Consider the following 18291-nt stretch of genomic DNA (forward strand, 5'->3'; position numbering starts at 1 on the left):
TCATGAGGGTCAAAAAGGACAGCTAACTAAGGCAATTATAAATCTGGTGTTATCTGCCTTTCAGAAGGCACATGTAGTAATTGAAAGGTAAATGCACTACAGACTGTGCCACCAGAGCTGGATGTTGTATAATTAGAAAGAAAATGCTTTAATTTTCTAAACAATTGGCAGTAACCCTATATTGCCATGTAACCCCTATATTGCCCAATGAATTGCCATGTAAAACAGAAAGTGCCTTCCAAATTCTGAACATGAACTTGTTGTGTTCAATATATAATATGGATTTCCCTATTTCCAGGAAAAGCAATGAAGGAAATAACCATTGCTTTAGACAGCAGACATTCCTCCAGACTTCTCAGCAGGCTGTGCAAGAAGCCTACATACACAGGTATTGGAAATGAGTGTGTCAGCCCTCATGCTGTACTGATAGCTGTAGAACTGCATATTATTAAAAAAAAAAAAAAAAAAGGCAAGCAAATACTTCTTACCATAAAACCCTCAGTGTACTGAAACTGAGCTCTGGAACTGTCTTCTGCTGTGGGACTCAGGGGCTTAGGATCAGACATAGAGCGTTGCATCATCTTTGCTGCCTTTGGGCTTGGAGGAACCTTGGCAATGTCAGCATGCAGCATCTTCTGAGGGCTGATGTCATCAGTGATGGGTTTTTCATAGGGTACAAATGCTGACTCTATAACTTTGCTTGGTGAAATGGGTGAAATGGGTGAATAGAGAACTTTGGGAGATTTGGGAGGGGAAGGGACTACCTGCAATGTGGAGTCTGGACGAAGGTGGGATGAGTATCCTATCTCTAATGGTGTTGGACGTTTTTTATCTTTCTGAGGAGATGAAGCTGAGAGATATTGGGGACTTTGAGTATCTGAATCTGTCTCTGTTTGACATCCCAGACTTTCTCCTTTATATGTCTTTTCTGGAGCTGAAATGTGCTTTATGATTTCAACCTTAGCGTCCAACCGGGCCCTGATTGAAGGTGTTCTTATTGTTCCTACAGGTTCTGTTTGTACGGAAATCTCTGCCACTGTCTGAACTGCAATACTAGAGACTTTGGAGAATGGTTTAGCTTTGTCTGCCTCAGTGGTACTCTCGCTGTATTTCCCTATCCGAGGCTTCCTTCTGGATTTGCTAGAAAGATCCCATTCATCTTGATCTTCATCATCTGTCTGAACACTTGTATCAACACTCTTCTTACTTCTCCGTCTCCTGTTTGTGTAACCTCTGTCTGCTCCATCTTCATCGTCAGTTTGCACTCCACTGTCCACTATCTTTTTGAAGCACCGGGGCTCTTCTTCCAGGGTCTGCTCAAACTCCTCATATGGACCACGTAATTTTGGCATAGAACTTCTCTTTTTCAATTGCTTCTCCTCTCTAACATCAATATCCTTAAGAGACATTTCTGAAACTGAGCTTAGGATACCAGACCTAGGTATGTATTGGGTAATGCCATCAGACTGAACTGTGTACCATGCTTGGCTTTGCGGAATTTCAATACCCAGCGCTCCTGAAGCTGTAGTGGTTGCATCATCAGTAGGCCAAAACTGACCATTTTCTGGAGTGGCATACTGTCCTTCCAAAAGAGTTTGATCTGCGGTAGTTTGTGGCGAGCCAGTTCCTGAAGGGTCGTAACCATACTGATAAATTTGACGAAGTTTTTGCTCCTCTAACTGTTGGTGGAGCTGCTGTTGAAGTTGTTGGAATTGTTCAAGCTGCAACTGCTGCTGGGCTAATGTCTCTTGTCTCATCATAAACTGAGCTTGTCGTTCTTCCTCCTGCTGAAATAAGAGATGATGTTTCATAGATTGCAACTCCTCAAGCTTTTTTTGCACCATAAACTTTTCTTGTTCCCTAAATCTTTGAATTTCCTGACGTTCCCATTCCAGCTCTTCTGCAAAGCGCTGCTGCTTAATTTTCTCAAGCTCAAGAAGTTCCCGCTCCAAATCAAGCTGCTGCTGTTTGCCTTCTTCAGGGGCAATGAGAAGGGCAACCTCATCATCAATTACATCTGTATAAACTTCAGATGCTGTAGTTAAAGTAGGTATCAAGCTGGTTGGCTCAGTGGTAATAGTTTCTACAGTATGAGGTGGTAACCTTGTCTCCATATCAATGGCAGTAATTGCACTATCTTTTTCAGCTGCCACAGTTGTTAAGAAACTGTATGATCTTGGGAGAGGTTGACTCTGTTGCAAAGTTGATAAAGAGGGCACCGAGTCAATTGTTTGGAGAGTAGGTAAATCTCTGACACTTGTACTGAAAATAGAACCAGGTTGTGTAGTGATGGCAAATGTGGATGGGATTGGAGTTGCTACTGAAGAATAAACAACACCATTGGATGATCTTAAAACACTTCCAACGCCAAACTGGGAACCCAGAGATGATACCATTCTTGCTTGGGAATACTGTGGTGCACTGAGCCCGAGGCCAGAAATCACCTGCCGAGTCTCTGCATATGGACCAGTAGTCTTGCTTGAGTAATCCATAACCTCACCTGAAATTACAGGGCAAAGTTACAGTCCAGTCCCACAAAAGAATGCTGCTTTGCGGATTCTGAAAGTCATCCGATCTTGATGAAATAAATGGGAAGGGGAAACTGCATGCAAATCTTCAGGTTAATGATCTACTTTAGATGTGAAGGAAACAGCATTTCTGAACATGCAGGCACATGCAGGCACCTCTGTGCAAACACATATGTAAAATGAAGAAATGAAAAACACGTGTAATCCAGCATAATTTGTCACACTGTCCAAAAGAAAACAAAACAACAGAAGGAGGGGAAAAACAATAAAAAAATTATCCTGAAATGAGGTGAGGAACATCAAAATTATATTTCAAAGAAAGATCTGCTGCTGTGTCATACTGACCTGTAGTTACTCTTCCAGAAGTAAGATCTACTGCTGTATCAGTTGCCCCAACTCGATAATCAAAGCTATTCTTGCTTTTATATGCAAACAGTCCAGCTTCTGATAAATTTGTGTCAGACATAGATGGTTTCATACCTCCCATTCCTCGGTAGCCATATGACCCTGAACGATCATACTGATAATGGTCATCTCTGTAGCCAAAGCGATCTTCAGGAAGTGTAGTAGGTGGCTGCTGTGCTGCACAGCTCCTAAATGGCAATTTATAAACCATATCACAGCAGACAGCTCTTCTCCCTGCAGTCAGATCTACAGGCTTTTCATCATCTTCTATTACTGTTGTTATGATACCTGAAGTAGTGTCATCCATTGTTACTACTGTTCTGTGGGATTTTGTAGTGCTAAGGTCAACTGCTCCACTCTCTGCTGGCTCCTGAGAAGTGGAGAGATCAGTCCAACCATTTGTAACACCAACAGGTGGTACAGTAACAGGTTTTGTAGTAGCCCATGTCATTGCCTGTGTTGAAGTACCTAGGGATAAATTTATTGGCACTTCATCTCTACCTGCAGAGAAAGCCTGGCTGCTTGTTACTCTGTATGGCGGTTCAAAGTGTTTTGATGTTGTCAGCTGGAGTGGTATTGTCATTGCATGTCCCAGATCCACAAGGCTGTCTGTACTGGTGGTGTAGCTCACAGTGGCAGTGCAGGTCACTACTGTTACTGTCCCAGTGACTACAGACAGGGAAGGATCAGCAACACACGCAGTGCTCAGGTTTATTATGGATGGCTGGACAGTACTTACTGGGCGCCCACCTGTATCACTCACTGGCATTTGCCTTCTCACGTCCATGGAAACAGCAGACAGATCCATACAGCTGTCTCTCATTTCAACATCCATCTTAGTTAAAGTGCGAAGATCTATGACATCACCCAAAGGATGGAATCTTCCATTCTCTCTATATCTGGGTTGATCTACTATATGTAGTGGCTCTGGAGGTATTGTAATAGCAACACTACCTAAACCATAACCAGGCACTGGACCCTTAACCACAGACACTGTGGTCTTGGTTACCTCTGTGGTTACTACTTCTGGTTTTGAACTAGGTATCTTTTCAAAAGCCGATTGTGTTGTCACAGGAATAGCTTGCAAAGCACCTGAAATATACATACTCTGACCTGCCGTACTTTGAATTTCCATAGTTTTCATGGGTGAAGTAAAAACTGGTTGCATAGGCTGGGGAATCTGTTCTTTAGGAGGTGCTTCTAAAGGCCAGCTGGTAACAGCCTGACTAGTTATAGCTTCTGTGGGAGTTCCAGGCTCTGATGGCAATGTGATGACAACATAGGTTTCCTGTGAGGGTTTGGCCAACCTTGGTGAAGATTTGTTAGAGTGTGGAGACAAAGGGGAAGTGGGTGATGGTATTTTGTATTCAGCTGTGGAGACCAAATTCAGAGTCATACTTGAAGTCAATGACAAACTTACTGGTTTGGGCTGTGTTTCTGCTGGCTTATGAACAGCTATGGGGAGTGGAGGTACTGCTGGTTTAGGAGCAATTGGAGGTTTAGTTACTTCAGTGGGCCTGTGACTGAAAACAAGTCCTGCTGGGATGGAAGATGGTTTAGGTGGTACAGGAGGTGGTGTTGGAGTGTATGTTTTTGTGATAGGTACCACATGATTCTTTAATACAGCTGTTGACTCTAGTGCTGGAACAGTTGTGACTGAAGGGACCACTGTGGGAACTGTTGCTGCTGTAGTCTTAATCTGTGACTTCTTTTTGGGATAAATGGCTGGCTTGGGTAAAATAGGTGGAGGTGGTAATGGTGGTGGAGGTGGTGGTGGTGGAGGAGGAGGAGGAGGTGGGGGTGGAGAAGGTTGTGCAGGAGAATCCAAAGAAGAGCTTCTAAAAAGAGAGAATACTTTGGCTGAAACAGCAGGAGCTGAGGAAGGCACAGAGACCATGCTGGTCTTACTTACAACACTGGGAGTGGGTACAGAAGATGTTTCTGATGCAGGCTCTGTAACTGGTAATGATGCTATACATATAGGTGGTTGCTCAGATGTAACACTAGTCAAATCAATCCTTGCCATATCAACACCTAATTCTTTGTGTGGCTCTTCATGATGCATTTTGACACTGCCAGCCTCTATCATACTTTTCATTTTTCTAGCTGCTTCCTTCTCTGCTTTGGAGGTATCAAAGGAAACAGTATCAGCCACATATTCCTTGGGTTTTGTAACTGTAGTTGTCACTACTGAAGGTGTAGTTTCAGGCAAACAAACTGCAGCTTGATCCACACTCTCCTTATCTGATGCTATGGAAGGCTTTTTAGTGGCTCCATCAATAGATTCATAAGGCATGCTCACTTCAGAGTACTCTTTTGCAGCTGTTAGGGGAACCTGGGTTATTATACTGATACCTTCAGCATCTGCTGGTTTACTTACAGCATCTGCTGTACCTACAAAACCTGTGGTTGCACTATCTATAGGTGATGAACTATCTGTGGTACAAACTGAAGATGTAGATGATGTTAAGGAAGCTGTATCAGAAGGTAAAACTGATGCAGCAACTTCAGATGTCTCAGAGTATGTCAATATTGATGTTTCATGAGAAATTATTTCTTGAATTTCTCTGGCATAATCTGTTAAGTATTCATCTTCAATTTCCTCTGCTGTAAAATGCTGTGTTATTTTAACATCTGGAATAGAAAGTGTTGTGCTACTGACAGGTGATATATCTGAGATTGCTGAAGTAGTGCTTGAAGTTAAAGATGTACTATCCACTATCTCTCCAACACCAGATACCTTTGTATCAGATGTGGGAATGAAATCTGAAGTTGGTTGTGTTGGACTGGAGCCAGGGGTTAGCTGCATTTTCTGTCTTTTCATAAGCTCTTCATAAGCAGCTTCTGCATCTAACAAGTGCTTTTCCTCGGTGGTAGAAGTTACTGTGCTGTCTAATACAACTATTTCATGACTTTCTGGAATAATGTAAGAACTAGAAACAATATCTTCTTGAGGCACAATAGTATGTAAAGTCTCAACATTATAGTAGTCTTTCTCTAGATCAGTAACTTTTTGTGGTTCATCATAGAGCTGTTCTGAAGCTCTTGGTTTTTTCTCTTTTCCTCTCTGTTGCATATATTCACTGCTCTCATCTTGTCTCATGACAAGATTATTATCAATACTTCCATTGTAAGTATCCTCTACTAAAGATTCATAAATATAATCCTCTATAAGCATTCCACCATATAAAGATTCTTTTTCAAATATTTCATCTTTTTCATTTGTAATTTGAAATGATTTGGACTTATGCATCATCTCCTCATATACCTCTTCAGCACTTTTCAATGTCTTTTGACCACTTTCTTCTTTTGGGAGTCCAATTGGTTGTTCATCTGTTGGTGAGTATAGAGAGACAGCAGTAGGCAATTTGTAAACTTTTTGTACTTCTATTATTTTTTCTGGGCTGATTTCAAATCCGTCAGGATCTGACTCAATACTGGGTGAATATTCAGAACAGGAAGATCTGTGCAGCTCTTCCATTTCTGCTGCCTGTCGCAATTCTTCTGTTGGAGATGCATCTTCAATGGGAGAAAGATTACTTGGTGGAGTCTTTGGACGTTCCCTTCTTCTCTGGGCTCTTAGTTCATCCTTGTCCTTTTTAGATTTTTTGCTAGAACTTTTTCTTTGTTGCTGTTCTAATTCACGCTGTTTCTCTTGTTCCTTTAGAAGTTCTTCCTCTTCCCGTAGTTCTTCTTCTTCTGAAGAGTCTTCAATAGTTGGAAGAAGAGGACCATGTGTCCGATGTCTGGCTTTGCGCTGTTGTTTGCTCTCACCTCCCAGTTTTTTGTGACTAGGACTGCTGTCACTATCTTCATCAAGTGATGACACTGAAGTAGGAGATGTACCTGGTGTGAAACTAGAAGCATGTAAACTAGAAGATCCTTCTCCTCTAGATCTATCTTCTGGTGAATCTGTAAGACTCTCCATCTCTAGCTCAGGCTCTTCATCAAAATATAAAATACCTTTCTGTTGTTCAGTTACTTCAGAATATTTGTTTGTTACTGTACTATTTAATTCTATTGTTTTGAAACGTCGAAGGCCTCCTCCTCCAGTTATTGCAAGTTCTTCGCTGTCTTGACTTTTACTTTCCCTGTATTTTGGCTCTGGGCTTTCATCAAAAGTCTCATCATCGTCATCGTGCCACGAATGTCTTCTTCCAGCATCCTCATCATAGCCTGCACTACTTTTCCGTGCCATTCTTCTATGTTTTCCAGCTGTTCCTTTGGCTTTGCTTTTCACTTCTTCTTTCTTTTGGTTTTCAGTTGCACTGATCTCTTTGAGTTGATTTCTAATGAACTCATCATCTTCAGAACCTGAAGCATCTTCATCAGCACTCATCTCCATAATCTGTTTTCTAATGAAGTCTTCCTCATCACCTGATCCCTGGCTGTCATCTCGTTTGTACTCATCACTGCTTGAAGAACCAACACTAGTTCTTCTTTTTCTCCTTGGGACAGGTGAATTTTCACTCTCACTGCTGTCTTCCACGGAATCATAGCGTTGTCTTCTTGCTGATACATCATCTCCTGCATGTTCTTCCTTGTAGTCTGCCTGGGAGGAAGCACTTCCTTTGCCCTCTTCTACGATGGTTCCTTCACCTTCTTTAATAGCTTCTAAGTCTTCCTCCTCTGAACTGTACGATTCTGGAGTGACTGGCAAAGGCTTTGCTTTATGTTGATCCTTTGTCTGTTCACCATATGTCTCAGAAAGCTCTTTGCTTTTTGCAGATTTTTCATCAGAAAGAGTACTTGCCTGAGCTTCCAAAATTGACAGTACAGTACTTTCTAGTTTAGCTAGATCTGAGGGGCTTGGTGGACTTTCTTGTGAAATAGTGTCTTTTTTATTAGTTTCTCTGAGTAAATCCTTTTCATCAGTGGGGATAAGACTTGGAATTTCACCAAGTGAACTTGATATCCCGTCAGAAGAATACCCGGTGTCACTCAGACCTTGTGGACTTTTCTGTTGCTGAGAGCTTGATGTGTCTGATTTTTCATCCTCCTTTTCCTAAAAAAATAAATACATACGCGTATGTATATACTTATATATAAATTCTTAATGTCTCCTGGCAATTAAATACATGTGATTCTTTTTCCTAAAGGTTGAGTTAATGTCTCAGTTGAAGACTGAACACTAATTTCATTACTCAAAGCTGTTAAAATAATACAAAAAAGTTCCTCACATTTTTATTTTTTGCATTGAATCTAACTAAGCTTTACATGGCTGTCCATGGTCACTGATTTTACTGTTTACAAGATGATTGTCTATTTTTCAATATAAAAAGTTACTGTATTTAATTTTTTCATAACATTTACTAGTGATAATCTATCATTTGTTCACCTATCCATGGGACAAGTTGTTCGGGGGTTAATTTATATGAAGATTGTAATTACTATGCTTCAAAGCTGTCTACATGGTTCTAGATACAAAGCAATATGGCTTGGCAAATGTCTGCAGAATTTCTGGTGTCTGCTCCTTTTTTTGCCCATTTAATCTTTTATGATTGTAGCAATATGTCAATCTTCTCAAATTTTGGACCTATTTTGGACCCAAACCCCAATTTTGTTTATTGAAGTATTACACATTGTAACATGCAACAGAATACATAGAGTATTGAAGCATGATTTAACACAATTTGGAATGTCCCCACATATATAATTGGGCACTGTACAAATATTTTCTGAGTACCTCATAAAAAAGAAGTTTCTCAGTAAATTGCAGAGGTAAGCTGTTAATAAGGAAGTGTAATTGCAGGGAAGAGAGCAGGATGGTCAGCTATTGGTCAAAGGAAGCAAACAAGGCAGGCACACCTAACTGAGCATCAGAACCAATGTTTTCTTTCCCATCACTAATTAAACACCCTTATTCATCCTAGCTTCCAGATCCTTCTACACCATTCTGACTGACAAGCACCTCTATCTCCTTTAAATAACAATACCAAAAATATCCTACAGCAAGTATTTCTGCACCAGTTTCCCTCCTTCTCTCAGCAGTGAAATACTCAGTGAAAATACCTCATCATTCAGTTAACAAAACAGCTCACTCTCCAAAATACAGATCATCTTAGCTGCCCTCTTAGCTGACAATATTATGAATGTCCCCATCTCCACTACCTATTTGAGAACAAGCATCCCAATTCTCCTTCTTTTAATAATATGATGTAATTTTTATATCAGTTATGGCTCTCAATAATAGAAGTAGGTAGTATTTATCAGCTGTGTTAGTCTGACTTGATGATTTCTGAAGTACAGCAAACCGTTTATTTAAAGCTTTAATTTATCAGCTTCCTTGGCACTACTCTTAATTGAAAAATAATTTAAAAAGAATACTGTGGAATAAATAAATAAGAAAATTATGATGAATGTTAGTTATAATTTAAAGTTACATTTGCACTCATGTTAAGTTGCTATCAATTACAAGTATTTTTAAATGTTTATTCACTCTAAAATTACATTTACTGCCAAAATATTAAATATTTGTTATTGTCAGTTATTTTATTTTTAAAAACCAGTCAGGTTTTTTACATTATTTCATTTGCATTTAAGGTACCTGTTCTTGCTTTTAGATATATCCCTTTGAACATAATCCTACATTAAAACACTCATATTAATATTACAGTAATATACTAGTTAGTATTTTATTAAATAATCATCATTTCAAACAAGTAATTTATTATACACTTTGCAAAATCAGATATTACAATGAATATAAACTACATCTGTTCTTCCCATCATTGTACCCAATACTGTAAACCCAATTATCTGATATCATAGCAAAATCCATTGTAATTAAAAATCCACTGTGAAAACAAATATTTCTAAGGACTTCCTGAATGATAAGGCTGTGATTAATACATAAATATGGAGAACCTATAGTACTCAAAACAACTTTGGGAATCATCATCATTTGAACACTTCAGCGTTCACTATTCTGAAAAATGTAGTCTTGGATATGCTCCAGCCCTTAAGGACTATATATAGTCTTTACAAAAAGTCAGTAATCAAGCATAGTTAAAATTCAGGGTTTGTATGTTATATTTACATTTTTGTTACCTTTATTAAAGAAAAAAGTGTTTAGGGGGAATTTATTGGACTGTGTTTAAAAAAAATACATCATTAAATATATCATTAAAACCAAGGAATTTTTACCTCTATAAATATCACTAAAATTTCACCTATAACACTTGATTGCTATTTTTTTCTTTTATGACCCATAAGTTAATACTTATAAAGACATAACCAACAAAACATACTGTGATCAATTTAGATGAGCTACTGAAAAATGCAAACATTGTTCAAGCCCAGAAGGTCTCCTAGGAGTTGATGGACAGAATGCATCCATCTAGTGAAAGTGAGCCTTTCAGGTCTTGGTTCTCCACAGGGAGATGAAATGATACAGTCCCTGGTAAAGCACAGACAGAAGGCATCAACTAAACAGTTGAGCACAGAAAAAGGTGGATAACAACTGGTCAAGGAACAACTTCAGAGGAGATGACAATGAATATTGCTGATGCCCACCCTGGTGTTGAACCTCAGTGTATGCCATAACATGACTGTTTATGAGAAACAGGAATATGGGAAAGTCTGCAATTTGTATAGTAAGGAGGAGAAAAAGGTCTACAATAAGGACAGACTTCTTTTATCACTAGAAATAAATGTGATGAGAAAAATCCAACATTCTTTTTAAGGCTACCAAAATATGAATATATTTTCTATAATTTTTGTATCGATCATTGCCTGCCCCACGGAACGTCATGCAAAAATTATCCTGCACATCATGTTTCGAGATCGATATGCGTGTAACTTACAATTAATAATATTTGGTCTTTGGGTTTTTTTCCTCTTTTTCTTGCAGTCTGAGAACTAGGATATTGCCACTAGCTACATCTATTCTTAAATGACTGGTAACTTACTTTCTACAGGGTTGGCCATTACATACACAAAGGTAGCATAATTATTAAACTTGTAAACATACCATAAGTGCAAGATTTTTAGATGAAAAGTAAAATATTGTAGAAATAATATTGCTAAGGATCATATATATATATGCGCCACTATTCTTGAGAATGAAAAATACATTCTAATCAATAACAAAAAAATCCACTTTTTTCTTGTAAAGTAGGAAGTAGTTTGGTACATGTTGAATTACTGGGCTTTTCTGAGTACTTGAATGGCATTTACTCTGAAAGTTTGCCTAGTGTGAGCTTTTAATACTGAACAAATTTAGCTCTAATGCAGACACTGTTGGGAGGATCTTCTTGAGACATGAGGAAGAAGAAGACCTATAACACCTGCAGTCTGGATAAGACTTTAATTACAGCAAATGCAACCTCTTTAACTAATGACAAAAATGATCTAATGTCAAATGTATTTGTGCTATTCTAGTGGCTTTTCTACAGTATCAGTGTCAATACATTTCACTTTTGCTTTAGAAATATTATTTATCATTAATCTTCCACACTTTTACTATTATTGGAAAATATAAAACTTAGCCCTTAATGTGTTGCACTTAGGGACATGGTTTAGTAGTGAAGGTTGGGCTTCGTGATCCTAGAGGTCTTTCAACCTTTATGATTCTATAAAAAAAAAGTCATTGGTTATCAAATCAAGTCAGAACTTTATTAAAATAAAACTATGACTAAAAGAATAAAAAAATATTTAAAAAATATTTATAGTTTGCGAGTTTATATTCTGTTGCAGAAAACAGAGATATTATTTTGCAAAGGAACTTATGATTTTTAAAAGGTCATTCTGTTTAGTTAAGAAATAAAGATATCTACATTATCAAAAAGAAAGTTTCACAAAATGGAAAAAAAAGACTTTGGTTGACTAGACTATTTAATCTGGATTTCAATTTTTGTATTTTTAAAATTAAAAATTTTATTTGTATCCAGAACACAGCTTATAGACAAGCTTTTTTCCTCCCTTTTCTATCTCTCTGGGCTGTGCTTTGTCACTAATGGTATGTGTTAGAATAATGACCCCTGTTAACAATATATTAATATTTACCCAGTTACTGAACCGAAGCACATGATCATTCCTCAGTAAACATAAGAAGGTACTAATAAGGTGACATATATAATTAAGCAGCTCTGTTGTAAATATATGTCCAATTGACACCATGGCAATGTGCTTATGTAGATCTGCTGAACTACTTTTGTGTTAATTTGTGAGTCCCAAAATTGCTGTTTGATACTGACAAACAACATGTGAAAAACCTTCAAGATTTCTAGGCATCCTTGTTCGAACAGCTAACTGCTACTAAACATGTCAAAATTATAAGATGATTTCTCAGGAAAAGTACCTGCAAATCATGAGAAGTCAGCTTAGTCTTTAAAAAAATTTTGAAGAAATTACATTCTAAAATATTACTGAAAAAAATGCTTTGAAGAAAAATAATTCCTTAAATCACATTTAAAGACTCAAATATTTTAAAAGGTTTCAATATTAAAGTCTTTTTTTTTTAAAGGATGTCAGATCTCTAAATACAAGTGATATCTATGATTGTCCCAGTTCCTTAAGGGAGCCTACAAAAACAACAAAGTGAGAATATTTACAAGAGCTTGTAAGGACAGGATAAAGGGAAATGGCTTCAATCTGAAGGAGAGTATATTTAGATTAGATATTAAAAAGAAATTCTTTATTGTGAGGATGGTGAATCACTGGCACAGGTTTCCCAGAGGTGTTATGGATGCCCCATCCCTGGAAGGGTTCAAGGCCAGGTTGGATGGGGCTCTGAGCAACCTGGTCTAGTGGAAGGTTTCCCTGCCCATGGCAGGGGGGGTTGGAATGAGATGATATTTAAGGTCCCTTCCATACCAAACTATTCTATGACTCTACAATTTTCCAAAAATCATTCTATTGATTGTTCTAAATCAGAACTTCAGTCTCTTCATGCCTTTAGGGACTTGTTGGGGCATGTCATGAATGAGTGTTTCAGGTCACTTAAAAAAACACCACAGGGTGTTGCTGCCTTTTTCTTTTTTTCATTTTTTAGTGAAAAATTAGGATAACAATGTCTTGGTTACCACCAGAAAAACAAGAAAACAAAACAAAATAAATTTAAAAAAAACTTTGACCTTTTTGACTGGGTTTATTTGAAAACATAATTCTGGCAAAAGTTAAACACTTTCCTAAACCTACTCCTATTTTCATAACATGCTACTTTCATAACATAATCCCCTAATTCATAACATAGCCCCTAATTTGTGGCGCTGATGTAAAAACTCATTTTTCATCACTCAACAAATTGTGCATAGTATTCACTTCGGCTGATAAAGTGACTTGTTGGTGAGTTCATGTGCAGCAAATGCATTTATTTAAGAAATGAAGACCTCTAGAACATGCTGTCATAAAGTCATCCATTCCTCTGTCTTGAGAGACCACCAAGAAGCCTACGTGAAAATACTTGTCTATATGAGAGGAGTAAACTGAATTGTAAGAAGATGTAAAGGTTGCATACTTTCACATACCATGTCCAGGCACCTCAAAATATTCCTGAAATGTATATTATAATTTGGTAAGGCAAACAACTGTACACCTTACCATCACAGATTATTCCCTTTTGGGATTGAGAGCTACGAAAACAATCCAGTTTCAACAATTGATCTTCAAAGTCTGGAGAGTTTAAAAATCAAGGCAAATAAATCCAAAATATCTGAAAAATTATTAAACAGGAGCTTTGCCTTAGTTTCAAATGCTTAACTGCCGGAGATTGAAAATCAGGAAAGAAGTATTGAAAGGTGCATGTAGAGCACAGTACTCACTGGTTAAACTTTCACTCCAGGTGAGTCATTGATTTTATCATTTAGAATCATCTTGTACAGAGAATAACAGTAAAGAGCAGGAAGACATACAGGAGAGGTTCTGTCAGGATCAGACTCTAAATTGTAGCAAGGGAGAAAGGGAGGTGGGAGGGAGAAAGCCACTTACTATTTTTTCTCGTGCTGCTTCCACGTGGTCTGTTCCTGGCAAAGGTGTTGTTTGAACAGGAATTTCTTCTTCCTGAGCCTTTTCAGTTTTCGAAACCGTTTGTGAAATCCCAGTTGTCAAATCCTCTTTCTTAAAATCCTCTTGCTCCTTAGCTTGCAGTCCCTTATAAGGTGCTTCAACTTCTTTCTGTTCAGCAACATGGTCTTTAATCTCAGCTCTAATTTGTTCTTTTTTGTCCTCTGGATGTGGTGTGCTCGTTTCTGGGAGCACAGTTTTTTTATCTTCTTCCAATGTGCTTAGTGGTTTCTTTTGGTCTGAACTTATTGTTACAGGAATTTTATCTGTTGAAGGTGTCTTTGACAGTTTCTCTTGCTGAATTTTGGTTTCTTCTTTTTGATCTTCCTCTTGGATTTTCTCCACTGATAAAGTTTTCATAATTTTCTCATGTTGAAGTTTTGGATCTTCTTTCTGAATCCCATGTTGGATTTTATCAACTGAAACTGCCTTTGGTATTTTGATTTCCTGAAGTTGTGCATCTTCCTTCTGAGCTGCAGGTTGGATTTTGTCAGCTGACAGTGCCTTTGCCATTTTCATCTGTTGGAGTTTTGGGTCTTCTTTCCGAATTCCCTGTAAAATTTTGTCAGCCGAGGGTACTTTTGCCAATTTTGCCTCTTGAAGTTTTATGTCTTCCTTCTGAACTCCATGCAAAATTTTATCAGCTGAGGATGTTTTTGCCAGTTTTGCTTCTCGAAGTTTTTCATCCTCCTTCTGAACTTCATGCAAAACTTTATCATATGAGGCTGTCTTTGTCAGCTTTGTTTGCTGAATCCTTGGGTCTTCCTTCTGAGAAACACGCTGGATTTTATCAGCTGAGGGTGTCTTGACAAGTTTTCCCTGCTTAAGTTTTGCATCTTCCTTTTGAATCCCTTGTTGGATTTTATCAGCTGACAATGTTTTTTCCAGCCTCCCCTGTTGAAGTTTTGGAGCTTCCTTCTGAATGCCTGGTTCTTCTTTCTGCTTCGTTGCTGCTGGAGTAGGCGGTGTGGAAGTCTTCTGAGGAGAATGTGAGACAGCAGGCATAGGCTGTTTTGGAGGAGTAGCAGGTGGTTTGGATACTGGTTGTGAAGGGCCTGTTTTTGGAAGTGGCACCTTGCCCATATCTCCAAGTTGTCCTGACATTGCCCTTTGGGTCTGGCAGTTTAAGCACAGCCATTCCTGTACCTGTCATAGAACAAAAATAGGAAGTTACTTATTTCAAAAAGGAACAATAAAATCATACAGTGTTTTCAACTGACATGGTTGAATTCTTTTAATCTGAACGCTATGCATGCTGAGAAGTTTTCTTTTTTTCCTACTCTTGCAGGAAGATCCATAACACCTTTCTAACAGAAATGGAGCATGTCAGGTTCCAGACAGCCAAGCTGAACAAATATGAAAAGACACTGTGAAAACTAGCAGCAATGACATTTTTCCAAAGAACTGATGCCCTGTATGTACAAAGTTTGCTTATATATTTCTAACATTTATTGTTTTCTAAAGCCTCTATAATCTATCAGTAGGTTCATCTGAATTTGCAAATGTGAGTAAAAGTGGACCAACTCATGGTTCTTTGTGTTTCTCTTCAGAAATCACCTTCCCCTCTTGACTTTGTGTATAGATATCAGTGCAGTGTATGAATGTAGTATGGCTGTAACTCAAAAGGAAGATCACCTGTCTGCTCACTTTACTGCTAAATCCCTGCTGCACACTGGCTCCTTTTACTCTTCCCAGAAAATCAGAAAAAGGGCAAATGCTTCTATCTGTGCAAAAGATCTTGTTGCCAGTTGCCTAGCTACTACATGAGAGCAGTAATCAGACTGTTTCCAGTGGGATTTTGTGTATAGTTCCTTTAAAATAGCAAAAGAAAACTTTAAACGTAGAAAGGCACTGAAAGGAAAGGAAAAAAAAAAAACCAGACCAGACTCTTGCGGATACTAGAATAGATAATGAAGGTCTACTTCAGTAATGCAAAATGAGCTTCACTCTTGGATAAGAGGTGTGTGCTGAACATTAAAGTTTAGATTAAAAAATAGATGATTAAGCTAATTAGTGAAATACAAATGCAAAGTATCACAGATGAAGTGATAAAAAATTAAGTAAGAAAAGATCATAAGGGCTAATTTTATTGAAACGCAAGTAAGGAGAGGCTATTTAATGTATAAAAATATTTGTTTCAGGCACAAGAAATGCACAAGAATGCACGTGTTATAATTCAGGTCATCTAACAATTGCCTTGTATATTTATTATTCTATTTTTATAGAAAAGACCAAATTAATGAGTCCTAGAAATTGACACAAAAAAGATTTATTAATAGTATCTGGAATTATTTTCCCAATAAATGCAGTTTATTGGCTGAATCAGCTGTCTCCCCTGACAGTTACTATATCCTTTGCAACTCTAAACTGAATGTGGCTCTGTGTCAGATTTTTAAATATAATTTAGGTTTAATTTTTCTGTTGAAAAAAGCATTAAAACATAATCCTCGAGAAAAGATTATCCTTCTCCATAGGACTTAAAGTATTCCAACTGCACATTGTTTGTCTGGGAAGCACTAATTAAGAAATACAAATAAAAGTAACTTTTTTTTTTAATGAATCTACAAAATATAATTTAGTTGTCTTGCAAATATTTCTGTTAGATGGGTTTATCTGGAATTCTTACTATAGTTTCCTCTCTTTTCCCGGAAAACAATATTGGAAGCCATAAGTATGTTGTGTACCGTCTTTCATAAGCTTAAAATAGAAGCAATGCTCAAGGAAACAAATTTGCCTGCAGAGAATCATGATATTATTATTAGGAGCCTGCAATTGACTAAATATACTAGATAACATTTAGCATAAATAGACTAGAGGAAAAAGATATAATTTCATAATAGCTTTGATTCTTTTCTCATAAAGTTTGTGAAGACCAATACACAAAGTTGACTAGATAATTATCATTGATTTTTTTTTTAATTTATTGGAGGACCTGAAAGCTTTTAAACCTACTAAAAAAGGGGCAGATTTTGGCTTTTCCATTCAACCTGAAAAAAATCCTCATTTCACAACATAAGCAGAAATAATGCCATTTTTATTTGTGCTAGGATAGCCTCTGTCAGCACAGGGCATGGGAATAAGACAGTACTTATATGCATTAAGCTTCTCAGAGTCTACTCTTAAACATCTTTAATCACATAAAAACACAATGAAGTGGCTCTTCTGCCATGAAATAATCCATGGTTCAAAAGATCACTGTTATATAGATATTCTTAAAGAACATGATACTTCATACTTTAAATGCACATGTTCTTTTCACAGTACCATTTGTTTGACCTATTTTATTTTTATTTCCATGTAATATATCCATACCCAGTTTGTAGGGGCTTCATGTTTGTTTCTTTTCTATCTACATTTGGCTCTACATCTACATTTGGCTTTTCTCCTAGCTCTGCTGGTTATGGAGATCCCATTTAGTACCTCTCAGCTGCAGCCCACTCACTGCTCATACACTTGCTCCCTCTCAGATTCATCAAGTCACTTCCCCTCATCTAAATCCTTCACAGACTCAGTTCTCTGAACTTCCTATAGTACCTTTAGCAATTTTAATAACAGTATTAAGTGTTTTAAAACCATAACAGTTACCCAGTTACTGTTTCCTTTGCTCACTGTCCCTATTCAGTGTCTATTTCCTGGAGTAAATTTCTTCAGCTCAAGGACTACGCTTTGTACTGAGCACATCGTACAACAAGTCTCTTAAAAATGAAAATAATGACAATTAGCATGAAGAAAAAAAGTGTGATGGCTTCTCTGCCATAGTGATGAAAATGATGGTAGTGAAACGATCTGGAATTGTCCAGATATCCAATGATTTAATGAACCTTGCCATGGGTCTCTTGGACTTTTGCTATATCTGCATATATTTACCACTTTATTTTTCAGTGTTGCTACATAGGCAAGGCAAATAGCTATGTGTTTCAAATTCCAATCTAAGTTTTTTATAATCATGTGGATATTTGATCACAAAAGAGTCTACAAAAATCTTCTTATAGCACCAGCCCTCTAGCTCCTGATTCTCTGTCAGAATGGTTCTCTGTAAAATCAAATTTTGTATCATTAAGTCATATGCCTCAGTTTTAGACTTGTCTTTTCCTCAGTTAACCTCATGCCCTGAATGCAAGCTTTTTCCTAAGGCAATCTCTTCAGTTAGCCTGTCAACCCAAATTTATTAGGACTTGGGAAATGGGCATCATCTTCTTTCAGCAGTCTTCACCAGATAAATCTTCTTAGTTCTTTACAGAATTCTTCACATGCTTTGGTTCCTGAATTGGCAGTAGACACTATGATTGGCACTACAAGTGATACTAGTGCTTTAATACTCTGAACCCATGGCTCTCTCCCTATGTTTTCAGCA

The 18291-nt window shown here is 37.6% G+C and overlaps 1 protein-coding gene across 10 annotated transcripts in view; it reads right to left on the reverse strand.

The window, feature by feature from the left end:
• Positions 1-18291, reverse strand: part of PCLO (piccolo presynaptic cytomatrix protein) — a 327397-nt gene that overhangs the window by 172674 nt on the left and 136432 nt on the right. For all 10 annotated transcript variants that reach the window (XM_027679476.1, XM_027679475.1, XM_027679467.1 and 7 more), the window contains exons 4-6: positions 13863-15083; positions 2874-7938; positions 489-2500 (exon numbers count right to left, since the gene is read on the reverse strand). In XM_027679476.1, coding sequence (XP_027535277.1) covers positions 489-2500; positions 2874-7938; positions 13863-15083 — 8298 coding nt within the window. The remainder of the gene's footprint in view (positions 1-488; positions 2501-2873; positions 7939-13862; positions 15084-18291) is intronic.

This window comes from Neopelma chrysocephalum, unplaced genomic scaffold (genome assembly GCF_003984885.1).
Source record: "Neopelma chrysocephalum unplaced genomic scaffold, ASM398488v2 Primary Assembly neopelma1_45, whole genome shotgun sequence".
Taxonomy (NCBI): Eukaryota; Metazoa; Chordata; class Aves; order Passeriformes; family Pipridae; genus Neopelma; species Neopelma chrysocephalum.